The sequence below is a fragment of the Carlito syrichta genome, unplaced genomic scaffold, assembly GCF_000164805.1.
Source record: "Carlito syrichta isolate Samal-C Ts95f unplaced genomic scaffold, Tarsius_syrichta-2.0.1 Scaffold315850, whole genome shotgun sequence".
NCBI classification, from domain to species: Eukaryota; Metazoa; Chordata; class Mammalia; order Primates; family Tarsiidae; genus Carlito; species Carlito syrichta.
Window position 1 is genome coordinate 358110 of NW_007259946.1, and position 14319 is coordinate 372428.

Here is a 14319-nt window from a genome sequence, read left to right on the forward strand (position 1 = left end):
CGCTACTACACCCAGCTAATTTTTTATTTATTGTAGAGATGAGGTCTTGCCAAGTTGCCCAGGTGGGTCTCAAACCTGTGGGCTCAGGCAATTGACTCACCTCAGCCTCACAAGGCATTGGATTACAGGCTGAGCCACCCAGCCTGGCTTTTTTTTCAGTTTTTTATTCATCTTTTTGCTTTGCTTTTGGGGTATGTGTATTTATTTTATTTTTTTCATTTTTGTTATTATTATTTTTTTGAGTGAGAGTCTTACTCTGTAACCCGGGCTGGAGTGCAGTGGCACCCTCACGGCCACCCCAGTATCGACCTGCTGGGCTTAGGTGATCCTTCTGCCTCAGCCTTCCAAGTAGCTGGAACTACAGGCATGTGCTACCATGCCTGGCTAATTTTTGATATATTGTAGAGGCAGGGTCTCGCCAAGTTGCCCAGGCTGGTCACAAACCCCTGGGCTCAGGCAGTCCTCTCACCTCCACCTCCCAAAGTGCTGAGATTACTAGCGTGAGCCACTGTACCTGGCTGGGATGTGTGTATTTAATCATAAAAGAGCTTTTTATTTTTGTGTTATCAAATTTATCAAGTCTTTTTACTTTTTGAATTTGAATTCTGTGTCACAAAAAAATTTTTCTTCCTCTCTGGCTTTTGAAAATTTCATCTATCTTTTTCTTCCATTATATGATTAATTTTAATTATAAAAAACCCAAACCCTGGTTTTATTAAGGTTAAGCCTGTTCCCTTTTATTCTTAGCTTCCTAAACTTTTATCATAAATGGCTTTTATGCAACTTTTAAGATAATCACATTTTTTTCTCTTTGATTTTGTTGATGTGGTGAGTTATAAAATTTACTTGCAAATACTAAACTAAACTTGCATTCCTGGAATAAACCCAATTTGGTTGAGATATATTATTTTTCTTATATGCTTCTCTTCCTTTTATTCTAACTGCCTGCCAGAAGCTAAAGACTCATTCAAAGTCTCTATAAGTTTTCATACAAAGTGCTACATTCAGTCACAAATTACCAGGCCTACTGAGAGAGAGGACCAAGAGAATAAACAGACATTTTAGTTTAACATTTGCAGGTAAATTTTGTAACTCGCCACATCAACAAAATGAAGGACCAAAGAAGTTACCTTAAAAATGCTTAAAAGCCATTTGACAAAATTCAACATCTATATATGATAAAAGTTTAGCAAACTAAGAACAGAAGGGAGCTGCCTTAACCTAATAAGACATAACTATTAAATAGTTGCAACAATCATCATACTCATTGGTGATTTAATAACTTTTTCTTGAGATAAGGGAAGCATGCCCATTGTTACCACTTTTGTTCACTGTTATATATTGGAAATTCTAGCCAGTGCAATGAAGTAAGAAAGATTTTTTTTTTTAAACAAAGAAATAAAATGTCTAAGAACTGGAAAGGAAATGACAACTTTATTATTTGTAGAGAATATGATTATATAAATAGAAAATCTAAAAGAATGTACAGATAAGTTATTAGAATAAATAAATAAAGTCACTACATGTCAGCAGCAGTTACAGAGAAAAGGAAAATTTGAAGGATATTATTTACAGTAGCACTAAGAAAATCTTAAATATTATATCATCTATTACTGTGTTACAAACAACTCCAAAATTCAGTGGTTTAAAACAACCATTTTATTTGTTTACAATTTTGTGGGTCTGCAATTGGGACTGGACCTGGCACTTTGGCTCTTCTGTTAGACTTAGCTGTGGTTTATCTGCAGTTCAGTTGAGACCAAATGGTAAAAGATAACTTCACTCACATGTCCAGTGGTTGGTCCTGGCTTTCAAAAGGACCCCTAACATGTTCTCTTGACTTCAAGGAAGATAGTTTCAGCTTCTTCATATGGTGGAAGCATCAAAAAAAGCAGAACAGAAGCTCCAAGATCTTTGAAGGGCTAGGCTTAGAGATCACACAACATTACTTCTCCTGTATCCTATTAGCTAAAGCAAATTACAAGGTTAGTGAAGATTTATGTGGAGGAAAAATAGATTCTATCTCTTGGTAGGAGAAGATTCAAAGAATCTGTAACCATCTTTAAGCTACTCGAGATATCTAGGAATAAATCCAACAAACGATGTACAAGACCTCTATGCAGAAAATGAGCAATCTTGAAAGAAACTAAAGACCTAAATAGAAGAAGCGACATATCATGTTAATATATTAGAAGAGTCAATATTGTAAACTTACTGCTCAAGTTGATCTATAAATTGAATAACATTCCTGATGAAAATTCCAGCAAATTTTTTTTGTGTGTGGCAAATTAAGAGGCTGATTCTAAAAGTCATATGCAATTGCAAAGTGCAAAGAGTAGCTAAGGTAATCCTGAAGAAAAAGAACAAAATTGGAAATCTTACTCTATTAGATTTTAAAAGTTATTTACAAGACTACAATAATTACGACAGAAAGCAGACAAAAATGAATCAGAAAAGAGAATCCAGAAAGAGATGCATAAATAGATTTAATGACAAAATTCATACTATTCTGCAGTAGGGGAAAGGATGGTGTTTTCATTAAGTATTACTTAGTCAATTAATATTTATCAGGAGAAAATGAAGCTTGATCACTACCTCACACCATAAATAAAAATAAAGTCTAGGGAGAGCATAGATTTAAGTGTGAGAAATAAAAACAGTGTGTATTAAGATTGAACAGGTACTTGCTTTACGACCCAAAAGTTCTACTCCCAGGTGTAGATGCAGGAAAAATACATACATAAAAATTCCCCAAAGACATGTCTTACATTGTTCATAGAAGCATTTTTCATATTAGCAAAAAATTGAAAAGAACCCAACTTTTTCCCAACAGTACTGGTTAAATAATTGTATTTTATTTGTACAATAGGATATTATATAGCAATGAAAGTAATAAACTGCAACTATATACAACAACCCAGGGAACCTCACATATTTAATGTTATCTTTAAGAAGTCACCTACACCAAACTATATACTGGTGATATCATTTATATACAGTTCAAAGCAGAAAAAACTTAACCTGTGGTGATAGAAGTCATGATTGTGATTATCTTTGGGGAGGAGGGAGGGTGTAGTGAGTGGGAGTCTGCAAATGGGAGGGGACTGAAATGTACATTTTATTAGTATACTTTATGTATGTGTGGTATACATCAGTCAAAAAGTAAAACATGACAGGCACACAGACAAAACTAGCCAAAAGGAATTATGTCCAAAACTAGCAGTGTTTATTTCTGTATGATGTATGTTACTTTGGGTGATGTGTGTGTGTTATGTACACACAGAGGGTACCAAAAAAATGGTATGCATATTTTAAGAAAGGAAAAAAAACTGTATTAAAATTGTAATGCCCAATATATATTGATAACAAAAGATGAATACAAGTCACGTTTGACTTCTGCAATGACACATTGCTACTGTAATTCAATTCAATTCAACTTTGAAAAGTAATACATAGATAATGTCTCTTAAAATGTATATACATTTTTTGGCAACCTTGGTATATGTATACATATATGTATATAGACATGTATATGTATTTTTCCTAATATTTTGCTTTCATAATTATAGAGAAAATTCTTATTTATAAACATCAAAGTCTCAACTCTTATTGGAAATTGAACATGACTTGTAACTTTCGGGGAATCTAGAACTATAGTACCCTGGAGGGCCATCATGTGGCTAAAGTATGTCGTTTCCCTTCTTCCCTAATTAGGCCCTAAAAAGCACATTGGGGTTTCCATTGATTCGATTTGAAGATGCTGTGATTAATCTGGATCCATTTACTCGGGTACATCCCTATGAGACCAAGGAGTTCATCATTAATGATATCCTCAAACATTTCCAAGAGGTGAGCTTTGGAGAAGCACTTGTCTGGCGCATAAGCAGAATGTTTTAGTTGTTTGGAAATTTTGGTTACTAAGACATCACTATTCAGAACCCAGTTCAACATTTCAGCTCTGTTGTGTTATGTGTCGAATCACATCCCATGAAGTCCATATATGTCATGAAAATCCTGAGAGAGTACATTTGACCTGTGAGCTGTAGCTCTCACAGCTAGTCTCAGGGTCTTCTACTAGTTAGTCACAGCGCTTAATGGGTTAATTGATGCTTTAATAATAGCACAAAATACTATGAGCTCTTTGTTTACCAGGTTTTCAACAACCACACTAATTTTCTTAGAGTCTATAAGGTCCTGCCCCAGAGTTGAACTTGAAATTTTTTTAAATTAAGTTAAATCGTTTTCATTTGGCATTTATTTACCTAGACTGCAAAGACCAAAATGTAAAGACAGGGTATATTCTTCAATATGAATAGATAGTTCAAAATCATATCAAATTTATTCGCTTTCAGAGTCAAAATATAGTCTGTTCTTGCTTGCTTTTCTCCCTTCCTCCTTTCCTTCCTTGACTTTCCCAGAAACTGAAATCAGGCAGTTGGAGGTACAAAGATTGGAAGGTTGCCTGATGAATCTGTCGGTACCTCCTCAGGCCCCCTCTTCCTCCACAACTGTAAATCCCTCCCTATGTCCCTTTCCTTGTAAAATCTTTCCTGTGACTGATTAATTTTCTATTTGTAGAAATGATGGAAAGGCGAGTATGATGTATGTACTAATAAATACTCATACAGAATCTCTCCTATTTCATAGCTATTTTTATTTTTCTAGCTGGCATTGAAGAGTATTTCTAAGAGTTTGAAAGCAATCTCAGATATGTGTATTGGGAGAATTTTAGGGGGAGCCCATGAAAGGACAGGAGATTATTTTACAGTTGATGAAGATTAGAAGGTATTTATTGGTAGTAGTAGGAATGAAGGACAAGACAGACTTCTGACCTTTTTGCTTGGCACACTGTTATCTGCAAATGTAATTAGGTACTCATTTGATTTTTCTTTTTCTACTCTGTTTTCCAGGAACTCCTCAGCCAGGCAGCTCGAATCCTGGGATCAGTGGATTTTCTTGGCAATCCCATGGGGCTTTTGAATGATGTTTCCGAAGGGGTGACTGGACTGATAAAGTATGGAAATGTTGGGGGCCTTATCAGAAATGTTACACATGGAGTATCAAATTCTGCTGCCAAGGTAAGGAAACAGAGGTGAAATTCCATTACAATTAACCACCTGAGTCCTCTACATGACTGTTATTTCCTATGAATTAGTAGGCTGTGAGAAGTTATGTTCATGGCCTTTGCTCCGTTGCCCCCATGCTTTGCCTTTTCCTCACCTCCGATAACCTGTCACCAGGCCCCGAGACCACCTCTGAGGCATCTCTTCCGCCTTCCTCTCCATTGCCACTGCCTTAGTCCAGGCTTTGCTTATCTCTTACCAGGGTCACTGCAACAGCCCCTGGCCCCCAGACTTCATTGCGTCTTTCACAGTGCCACCACAGTGAACTCACTTTAAAACGTAAAATTGTATTATGCCATTCTCCTGTATAAAATCTACCGATTAATCCCCACAGCTTACGGGGAAAGTCCAAGCTGAAGTATAGCCTTCTCTAGGGACACAGTCCTTTAAGTTGTCTGATTCCAGCCGCAAACAGTGATGCGACTCTCTTGCAGCCTAGTTGACTTATTTGCTCCTTGGCATCTTATTTGATAGACGCTTTGTCAGTTCACTCTTTGTAGGTGTTTTCTGACAAGAGCTGATTTTATGTGCGAGTCTGGAAAGGTGAAGGCAGTGGAAGGTAGTTGCTGTTCGACAACATACAAAAGGGCTCCAAAGAGCTCTGTTTTCGAAAGTCTTTCCTTTCAACTCGCCAAACTTTTCTTGTAGAGACTGACTTTCTCATTAATAAACTAGATTTGTGAAAGCACCTGTGTACTTTGCCTATTTAATGTAGAGAGATCCCAGGTACACTTGTGCTGTGGGCCAGTAGGATGTAAAGGTAGCTTTGCCAAGAGATACTTTCATGGTGCTGCCTAGGAATTTATCTTGAAGATCAGGTGAGTGAGTAGAGTTGAATAGCATTTCTATATTGCATGGTGTTCTTATTAATAACGTGTGAAAGCTGAGAATTTATTCTTTTTTCCAAACTATTTTGGAAATGATTATTTGGTCAGATCAGTTTCTTCAATACTGTAGTTTTATTGAACCAGAACAAAAGTGTTCTGTTGTTTGACTAGTGGTTCAAAATAGGCAGCACGCTAACTTTTAGAGAAAGAGTGAAAGGTACAGACAAGAGAGACTCATGGTTTGAAAGCAGTAAGACTCAGGTTCAAAGTCAGGAAGAGTGAACCCCTTCTGCCTGGACTCCTTTCTCATTCTCCCTCAGCCCCTTTCCCCTCTTGCAGCATAAACCATCATGGTGGGAGCAGATTCTTCGCTGTCCTTGTTTAACTGTTGGACTTAATCTAAACAGAGGCACTTAACATGTAATTGTAAATCCCCAGCTTATCAAATGTTATTAACTGTATTAAATTCTTATTAACTTAAGAAATTCTTTTCAGGTTTATGATTTCTTTGTCTCTGTACCCCTGGGCTTTACTATAATTTTAAAAATGAATATGCATGTGGTTTATCGAGAGGACTTCCTCAATCTGGAATAGAAATGCACCTAACTTTACAGGCTTATTGTGAAAATAAAATGAGATTGCACATTATGAAAAATTAAAAAAAAATACAAACTGAAGGAGACAACTGGGTCATCACCTTGACTGTAATACTTGCATGGAGACTTGAGCCAACAGAAAACCATTAGTACCCTTGAAATGAAAACTCATGTTTCGCTGTCTATGGAGAAGGAGGGTCTGGGCACTGACAGTAGGAGAGTCAGATCCCATCTGGACTGTGTGGCTGGGAGGCCTCCACAGTTAACCTTCTGGATAAGGACTTCTTGACAGGTGAAATCTCTGTAGGTTTCTCCAGATTTTTCCTGCAACATCCTAGTAAACAGAATTGGCCCATTCTTTATTCTTTCTGGTTTGTGGAAGTCTAGTTTATTTCCTGGTTCTTTTTTTTTTCCCCTGGAAAATTATTTTTGGGGCTTGAGGGTCAGCATGAGATTATAACTTACATAGAAAAACAGGGCAGAGACCGCTTTTTAAAAAAAATTCCCAATTTATTTCTTTTTTAAATTTTTTATTTTAAAGATGTGGGGTACAATTCAGGGTTAAGTATACAAATGTTCATTATGCAGGTAACCTTGTTGATGAGGTATGCCCCTCCCAGCAGATTCCCACTACTGCCAAATTCTTCCCCCGCCCCCTCGCTGCTGCACAATTTCCCACTAGACAGAGTCCTCTTAAACCTCCCCCTCGCTCTCCCCTCCCCAGCCTCTGGTCTTTGTGAAGTCCTGGTAGCAGCAATAATGCATTTTATTACATATCATGCTTTATATTGTTGCTGAATTTGCATAAGGGGGTTGCTTTCCAGGGCCTGAGTCTTCTTGAATGGGAACCTTGCTCCCCATGTGGTTGGGGTCCTTCATATACTCGTCTTGCCTTTCATAAGCTAATTAGTATTGGAGCCATAGGCAGCTACTGAGGGGAATTGCTGTATGATTTACAACCATATGCTGCGTAACAACAGGGATACAGTCGTAGAACAATTCCATTAGGTGATTTCAATGTTGTGCGACCTGCATAGAAGGTCTACATCTAGGCTATATGGTATATATAGCCTGTTGCTCCTAGTCTACAAACCTGTACAGCATGTTACTGCACTGAATGCTGTAGGCAGTTGTAACACAGTGCTAAGTGTCTTTGTCTGAAGATATCCAAACATAGGAAAGGCAAAAATGCAGTACTATAATCCAACCATGGGACCATCGTCATAGCTGTGGCCAGTTGTTGATGAAACATTGTAATTTGGCACATGACTGTATGTTGATACCAAGAACCCTAGATATGTTATAAAAATTAGTTATATCTCTAAGATGAGAAAGCAAAGAAACATAAAATTAACTCTTCACATTGGAAATGGCAAAACCTGGGTCTATCAGCTGAACACCCAGTCAGGTTACCTATGATTCTGCATTTATGTGATTGGACTAAAGAGTTCCATTTTCTTGCAGTTTTGTGGGTTGAAATCAAACCCTTCATGTTGCTTTAGGGGAATGTTTTGTTTCTCTGTGTACACAAGAGGAGTTTAAGGAAGTGCAAATGACCACAGTAATCAACTGTTGGCCTGTGGCAAGTCTTCCTTTAAAGAGTGCTTGAGTTCCAGTGATTAAAAAGGGGTCAAAGAAGACAGATGCACCTCTGTGAGCCCCAGCCAGACGGCCCCACTTTGCTGCAAAGACCAAAGGGCTTTAAGTGGTTGGCAGTCTTTGAGTGTAGTGGAGAGGCTCCACAAACCTCTTACATTAATTGTAAATATTTTATAAATGTGTGCCTTCCTTGGTTGAGTGGTCTAAAGTTTTTGTTAGCTTCCCAGTGAGATTCATGCCTCCAAAAGATTGAAACACATTATTGTAGACAGGGTTGTGCATTGAGGGAGGCTTGGGGCTGGCAGTCAGTATACCAAGGCTTTAATTTCATTTCTACCTTTAAACAATCTTTTCTTCTGTTAGTATTGAGAATTTTGTTCTTTAAATCCATAAAAAGGCAATTGTATTTCCCCCTGACCTGAGAACACAGTGAGAAATTAAGAGAATTCATTCTGTCATATAAAAAGGTCATAGACCTGTATGCCATCTGTGGATAGATGCCTACATTTTTAATTTCACGCCTATTGTGTCTGCTTGTGGAATTTCTTATTTCATCTTTAACTGTTATTTAATGGTAGCCTCAAGGAAATATAAGTAGGAAAAACCTTTGCCCTTTTACCCTTCTTATTTCTCTTTGCCTTTCCTTCCCCTTCTCCCAACCCTGGAAATCAGCATCTGGGTTCCAAATCTAAGGTGAGCATCTGTTCCATGACTCCACTGCCTGGATCTTGGCAAGATGACTCTAACCCTCAGTGAAGCTGCAAAGATCTGAGCCATGCCTGAGGCCATGGCAAGCTGATCACTTCTGGAATTGCTTCTAGGAATTTGATTTCCTTAAGAAAAGGACAGCATTTCAAATTCCAAACCCATGCATCATGTGAATATCTGCGAGACCCTGTAACTTCTTTCAAAGCCGAGAACTAGGGAGGCCCCCTGTTGACTACATTCCCTCTCTTATATAGATTCTAACTTAATTTTATATCTTGATTGTTGTGTAATATTTTCAAAAACTTACAGGAAAATTACAAAGCTATCTTCAAAAAAAAAAAAGTTCTTTCAAACTAAGATAATCTCAGATATTAACAACAGAGCAGATGATTCTATTCTCTTTTCTGCCCCTGTAGAAACTCAGTGTTTGCTCTGCACAGCTGCCATCTGGTCTTCCTGAGGGAAGGAAGCCAACAGTGTGCTTAATTTCTCCCAGCAAAGGAGAGGATCCTTTTTGGTCATCACTAATGGAACCTCTGCTCTCCTCTGTCTTACTTCTCATCCCTCTCTTTGTGTCTTTATCAAGTCAGTATAGGATGCTTTTGATTCTGGGTACCTTTTTGATTTCCCAGGTATGTTTTGATACTATGTTTATGAATACAGATATTTTCATAACTTTCCATGTTTTTAACCAAAATTATTATTATTATTATTATTATTATTATTATTATTATTTGAGTTGGAGTCTCACTCTGTCGCCCAGACTGGAGTGCAGTGGCCATTCCCGGCCACTGCAGCCTCGACCTGCCGGGCTCCAGCGATCCTTCCACCTCAGCCTTCCCAGTAGCCGGAGTTACAGGCATGCGCTACCCTGCCCGGCTGATTTTTTTATTTATTGTAGAGATGAGGTTTCGCTGCCCAGGCAGGTCTCGAACTCGTGGGCTCAGGCAGTCCACTCACCTCAGCCTCCCAAAAGTGCGTGATTACAGGCTGAGCCACCGAGCCCGGCTAACCAAAATTATTTTAATCATAGTCACTGTTCGTGAAAGTCAGAATTTTTTGTTCATTGTTTGCTACATGTTAATTTTACTGATAACTTTTGTAGTTGTATGGTAGTTTTCTTTATTTCTCTTTTGCTTTGTGGTGTTTACTTCTACTAAGCTTAAACTTCCCAGCTCAAATTCTGCAGATCAAATATTTTTTTTTTTTTTTTTTAGTTGGAGTCTCGCTCTGTTGCCTACCTAGGCTGAAGTGCCGTGGCATGCTCATGGCTACCGCAGCCTCGACCTGCCGGGCTCAGGCAGTCCTGCCTCAGCCTTCCAAGTAGCTTGAACTACAGGCACAAGCCACCACGCCTGGCTTATTTTTTGATTTATTATAGAGATGAGGTCGCACTAAGTTGCCCAGGCTGGTCTCAAACCCCTGAGTACAGGTAATCCCCTCGCCTCAGCTCCCAAAATGCTGGGATTACAGGCTTGAGCCACTGCGCCTGGCCCTGCAGATCAAATTTTTGTCAAGGAGATGTGGTTTTTCTTCTGGTTAGTTAATACATTTTATTCTATGTTATCTTAGCCATTGTTTTATTGTTTTAAATCAGTTCTGTTTGTTATGAATTAGGTAAAGACCTAATATTTCTTGGTGCTAACAGCATTAGTAAAGAAAGACATAGGAACAGGGTTGAAACACCCTGCTTCATTATGGAACTCGTATTAATTTGTAAACATTTATTGGACACTTTCTGTTTGTCAGGCCTGGTGAAAGACCCTTTACATACACTGGCTTGTGTGTATTAATCTCTATTCTGCAAATCAAGAAACTGAGTTAGAGAAGTTAAGTAATGTGTTCAAGTTCAAACAGCTAGAAATAAGGGGTGGATTTGAATCCAAGTCCAGTTAATTCTGAAGGCCTTGCTTTTTCTCTGCATGATGTTTTTCCTTTGTGTGTGTAAGACTAGGCACTGCAAAGAATATAAAACATGAATTTGGCTAACTTCCCACCAGGAGCTTACTATTTTATATCACTTTGTAGCTGGTAAGTTGACCATGGTCATATAATTCTCATCACAAAGTAGTTTCTCAGGAAGTGGTGGTCCTCGTGGCCATTCCTGTGTTAGATTGTATGTAGCCGTCACTACCTCCTTTATAGGCAATAAAAAACTTGGTGAGTTCAAACATGGTTTTACTCATGTGATACCATTTTTGTCATCAAAATAACCTGGTCAGTAACTACATAGGGATTTTTAGCACCATTATATAAACGAAGAAGCTGAGGCCCAGAGGTAAGGTGACTTGCCCAAGGCCAACTGGGTCACTGCAGAGCCAAGACCTGCCCCTTCAGTACTAACATCTTAGTTCTCACTTTTAGTTACACTTCTGAGATATCCGTAACTGCAAGATGATTCTGGACATGTGTCTATATGTAAAAAATAAAAACAACAGGAAAAACAAAAAGCACACCAAACTAAAAAGGCCTGCTAGTCTCAGAATAAACTTTGAAACTTTTAGGGAAACCATCTGAAGATAATACAAACAAATTAAGTGAGTGAGAGAGAGAAATTCAGACTGTTTAAATAGTTTGTAGAAAATCTAGCTGGGGCTGGGTATGGTGGCTCACGCCTATTATTCAACACTTTGAGAGACCGAGGCTGGAGGATCATTTGAGCCCAGGAGTTCAAGACAAGCCTAGGCTACATAGCAAAACCTCATCTTTACAAAATAAAAAAATTAGCATCTGGAGTCCCAGCTACTTGGGAGACTGGGGTGGAAGGATCGCTTGAACCCAAGAGATTGAGGTTGTGGTGAGCCCTGATCATGCTACTGTACTCCAGCCCAGGTCACAGAGTAAGACCTTGACTCAAAAAAGAAAAGAAAAGAAAGGGAAAAAAAGAAAGTCTAGCTGAGACTTTAGATAATATTTTGTTCCATTTCTTTGGTCTCTATTTGGACAGCAGTGCAGACAAGCAACTTTTCTTCCAGGCAAACCTCTCACCAGCCCTTTGTCCCAGGAAACCAGATTTGGTACATAGCAGCCATCCGGTAGAAACAGGCTCTTCTGTTCCTGCACAGATATTCTCAGCCAGCCCTGCCACCAGCCAACCTTCTGTCTTGTATACCATGACCTCGTTGAGAGCAGAGAGTTCCATCTGCCTTTTGTTTAAGAAACAGCATTGTTGGGGATTATTTTGCAGGCACTATATTTATAAGGCTCAAAGAAGACTAAAAGTGCTGTTTATTCAAGGTGAAAGTTTTATCTTTGCACAAAAGAATGCACTGAGTGAGTGCCTGCATGGATTCTGAAGGAGAAAGGCAATTTATGACTTGAATCTGTTTTTGTCATTATGTATGACTGCTCCATTTTATAGTTGAGCTGATTATCCCCATAATAGCTTTTCCATGTACCAATAAGCAAGTAATAGGTGAATGCCTTTTCACAAGCATTGGGGTTTTAGTGTATTTAAGTTGGCACAAAACTTCAGGTTAAATGAAATTCACTTCAGTCAGTGATCTTTTTCTTAGAGAATGTAAGGTTTTCTATTTTCATGAAGACTTTGATCCTAAATAAGTCACCCGAGGGATTTCTTTTCCAGCCAAGAGGAGGTACCTTCAAGTTGTTGTATGTAGAGAAATGACTCAGAATTTTGGCATTAGAATTTTTGTTTCATTTTCTTCTGATAGTCTTGAATACAAAACGATTCCTTTAGTCTGAGCTCCTTTTGGTTAGGGGCAAATTTTAGATACTGAATGACCTACCCTAACTTGGGTAATTTCATATATCTGGGGGATCAGATAAAAGTGTGTTTGTCAGGGCAGAGTTGGAGAGTTGTCATGAGAACCACAAATGACCAAAATTCACAGGCTGTCCTTACCTGGCCCGGTCTGAGCCTTGCTCATGCAGGAGCCATGGAACGGGGATAGCTTTCCCCTCTGCCCACCCCAGTCAGACAGCTCAGCAGCCAGAAGTGAAGTAGCAGGGAGCAGTGAGTCCACCACTGAAGTCCTGCTTTTAAAACAGAAAGACTGACAAAGTTCAAAACTTGTCTTCACTTTCTAATAGTTGTTCAGTTAAGAACAAGGCTCTGCAATGTTTGTATACCTAACTCTAAATTATACCCCACATCTTTATAATAATTTTTAAAAATTAAAAAAAAAAAGAACAAGACTCTTTAAGTTATCTTCTTAGGCCAGACCATGTCCTATTTCTGAGAAATTCACTTTATCTTCCCAAACTACAGTCTGTGTGGTGGAAAAGTTTGTTCAGTTGCTAAGTTGAAAAGACCGAAAATATTTGTGTCCCCCAAAGAGTAGTGGTTTTCTACCCTAGTGTAGACATGTCTAGTAAAGGAATGCTATGTTCAAACTTTCTTAAGTTGACCACTTACCCCCAGGGGTGTGGCAGTGCATCCCTTTTCTGCATTTCAGTGTTCTTCACATCAATATTTGGCCTTCCTTGAAAAAATATGGCAAACTTAAGGTGAGATGAAATTTTCAAGGTACTATGCTTGGAGACTCCTATTTTTTAAAAGTTACTTCTTCCTTATAATTGTTATCTCTGAAAGTTTATCTCCAATCTTGAAGAAAAGCTAAGTCAAAGTATTTTCTTAGGAAAAAGAGGGAATTTCTTAGTATCGTGCTTAAAAATCAGAAAGGGATGTGAAGAGTATAGTCATCATTTATTAATTATTATATGTTACATATGGGCCTAGGAACTTTACATATACAATCTCATTTAATTTTTATATGTATCCTATAAGGAAGGAAGGATTAGCCCTGTTTTACAGATGAGAAAAATGAGATTCAGAATGGTCAGTAGCCTTGACTGAAGTTTAATACTGAGTGACTGTTGGAGCCAGAAGTTTTAGGGGAAAGTGAATTTGGGGTCAACCTCTATTTTTTTCTCTATACAACGCAACTTCTCAGGTATAGTCTTTTACCACATCCAGACCTTGAGAGAAGCTATAACCAAGCAATTGGAAACACCATTCAAACGTAAAGCTCAAAACAGCTTTCCATTCACTCCCAACATTAACTCCTCTGTACCAGGCCTTGAAATTTTCCAACTATAACTTCTAGACTTTTGGAATTAATCTTTACTGTCTGGGAATCCTTCATCTAGTAGAAACACATTGAAATGAGAGAGAAAATATTGGACTTTTTTTTTTTTTGAGTCTGAGTCTCACTCTGTCTGTTGCCCAGTGGCACACTCACAGCCACCACAGACCACAGCCTCAACCTGTTGGGCTCAGACAATCCTTCCGCCTTCCAAGTAGCTGGAACTACAGACATGTGCTACCATGGCTGGCTAAATTTTTTTTTGTAGAGATGAGGTCTTGCAAAGTTGCCCGGGCTGGTCTTGAACCCATGGGCTCAGGCAGTCTTTTCACCTTGGCCTCCCAAAGTGCTGTGATTATAGGCATGAACCTCTGCGCCCTATTGGAAGATTTTTCTTTGTTCAAATAGAAAATTTCTA

At 38.5% G+C, this 14319-nt stretch overlaps 1 protein-coding gene across 2 annotated transcripts in view; it reads left to right on the forward strand.

Moving 5' to 3' along the window:
- VPS13D (vacuolar protein sorting 13 homolog D) overlaps positions 1 to 14319 on the forward strand; it is a 255403-nt gene that overhangs the window by 164257 nt on the left and 76827 nt on the right. For both annotated transcript variants that reach the window (XM_021706673.1, XM_008073459.2), the window contains 2 exons: positions 3715 to 3849; positions 4911 to 5078. In XM_021706673.1, coding sequence (XP_021562348.1) covers positions 3715 to 3849; positions 4911 to 5078 — 303 coding nt within the window. The remainder of the gene's footprint in view (positions 1 to 3714; positions 3850 to 4910; positions 5079 to 14319) is intronic.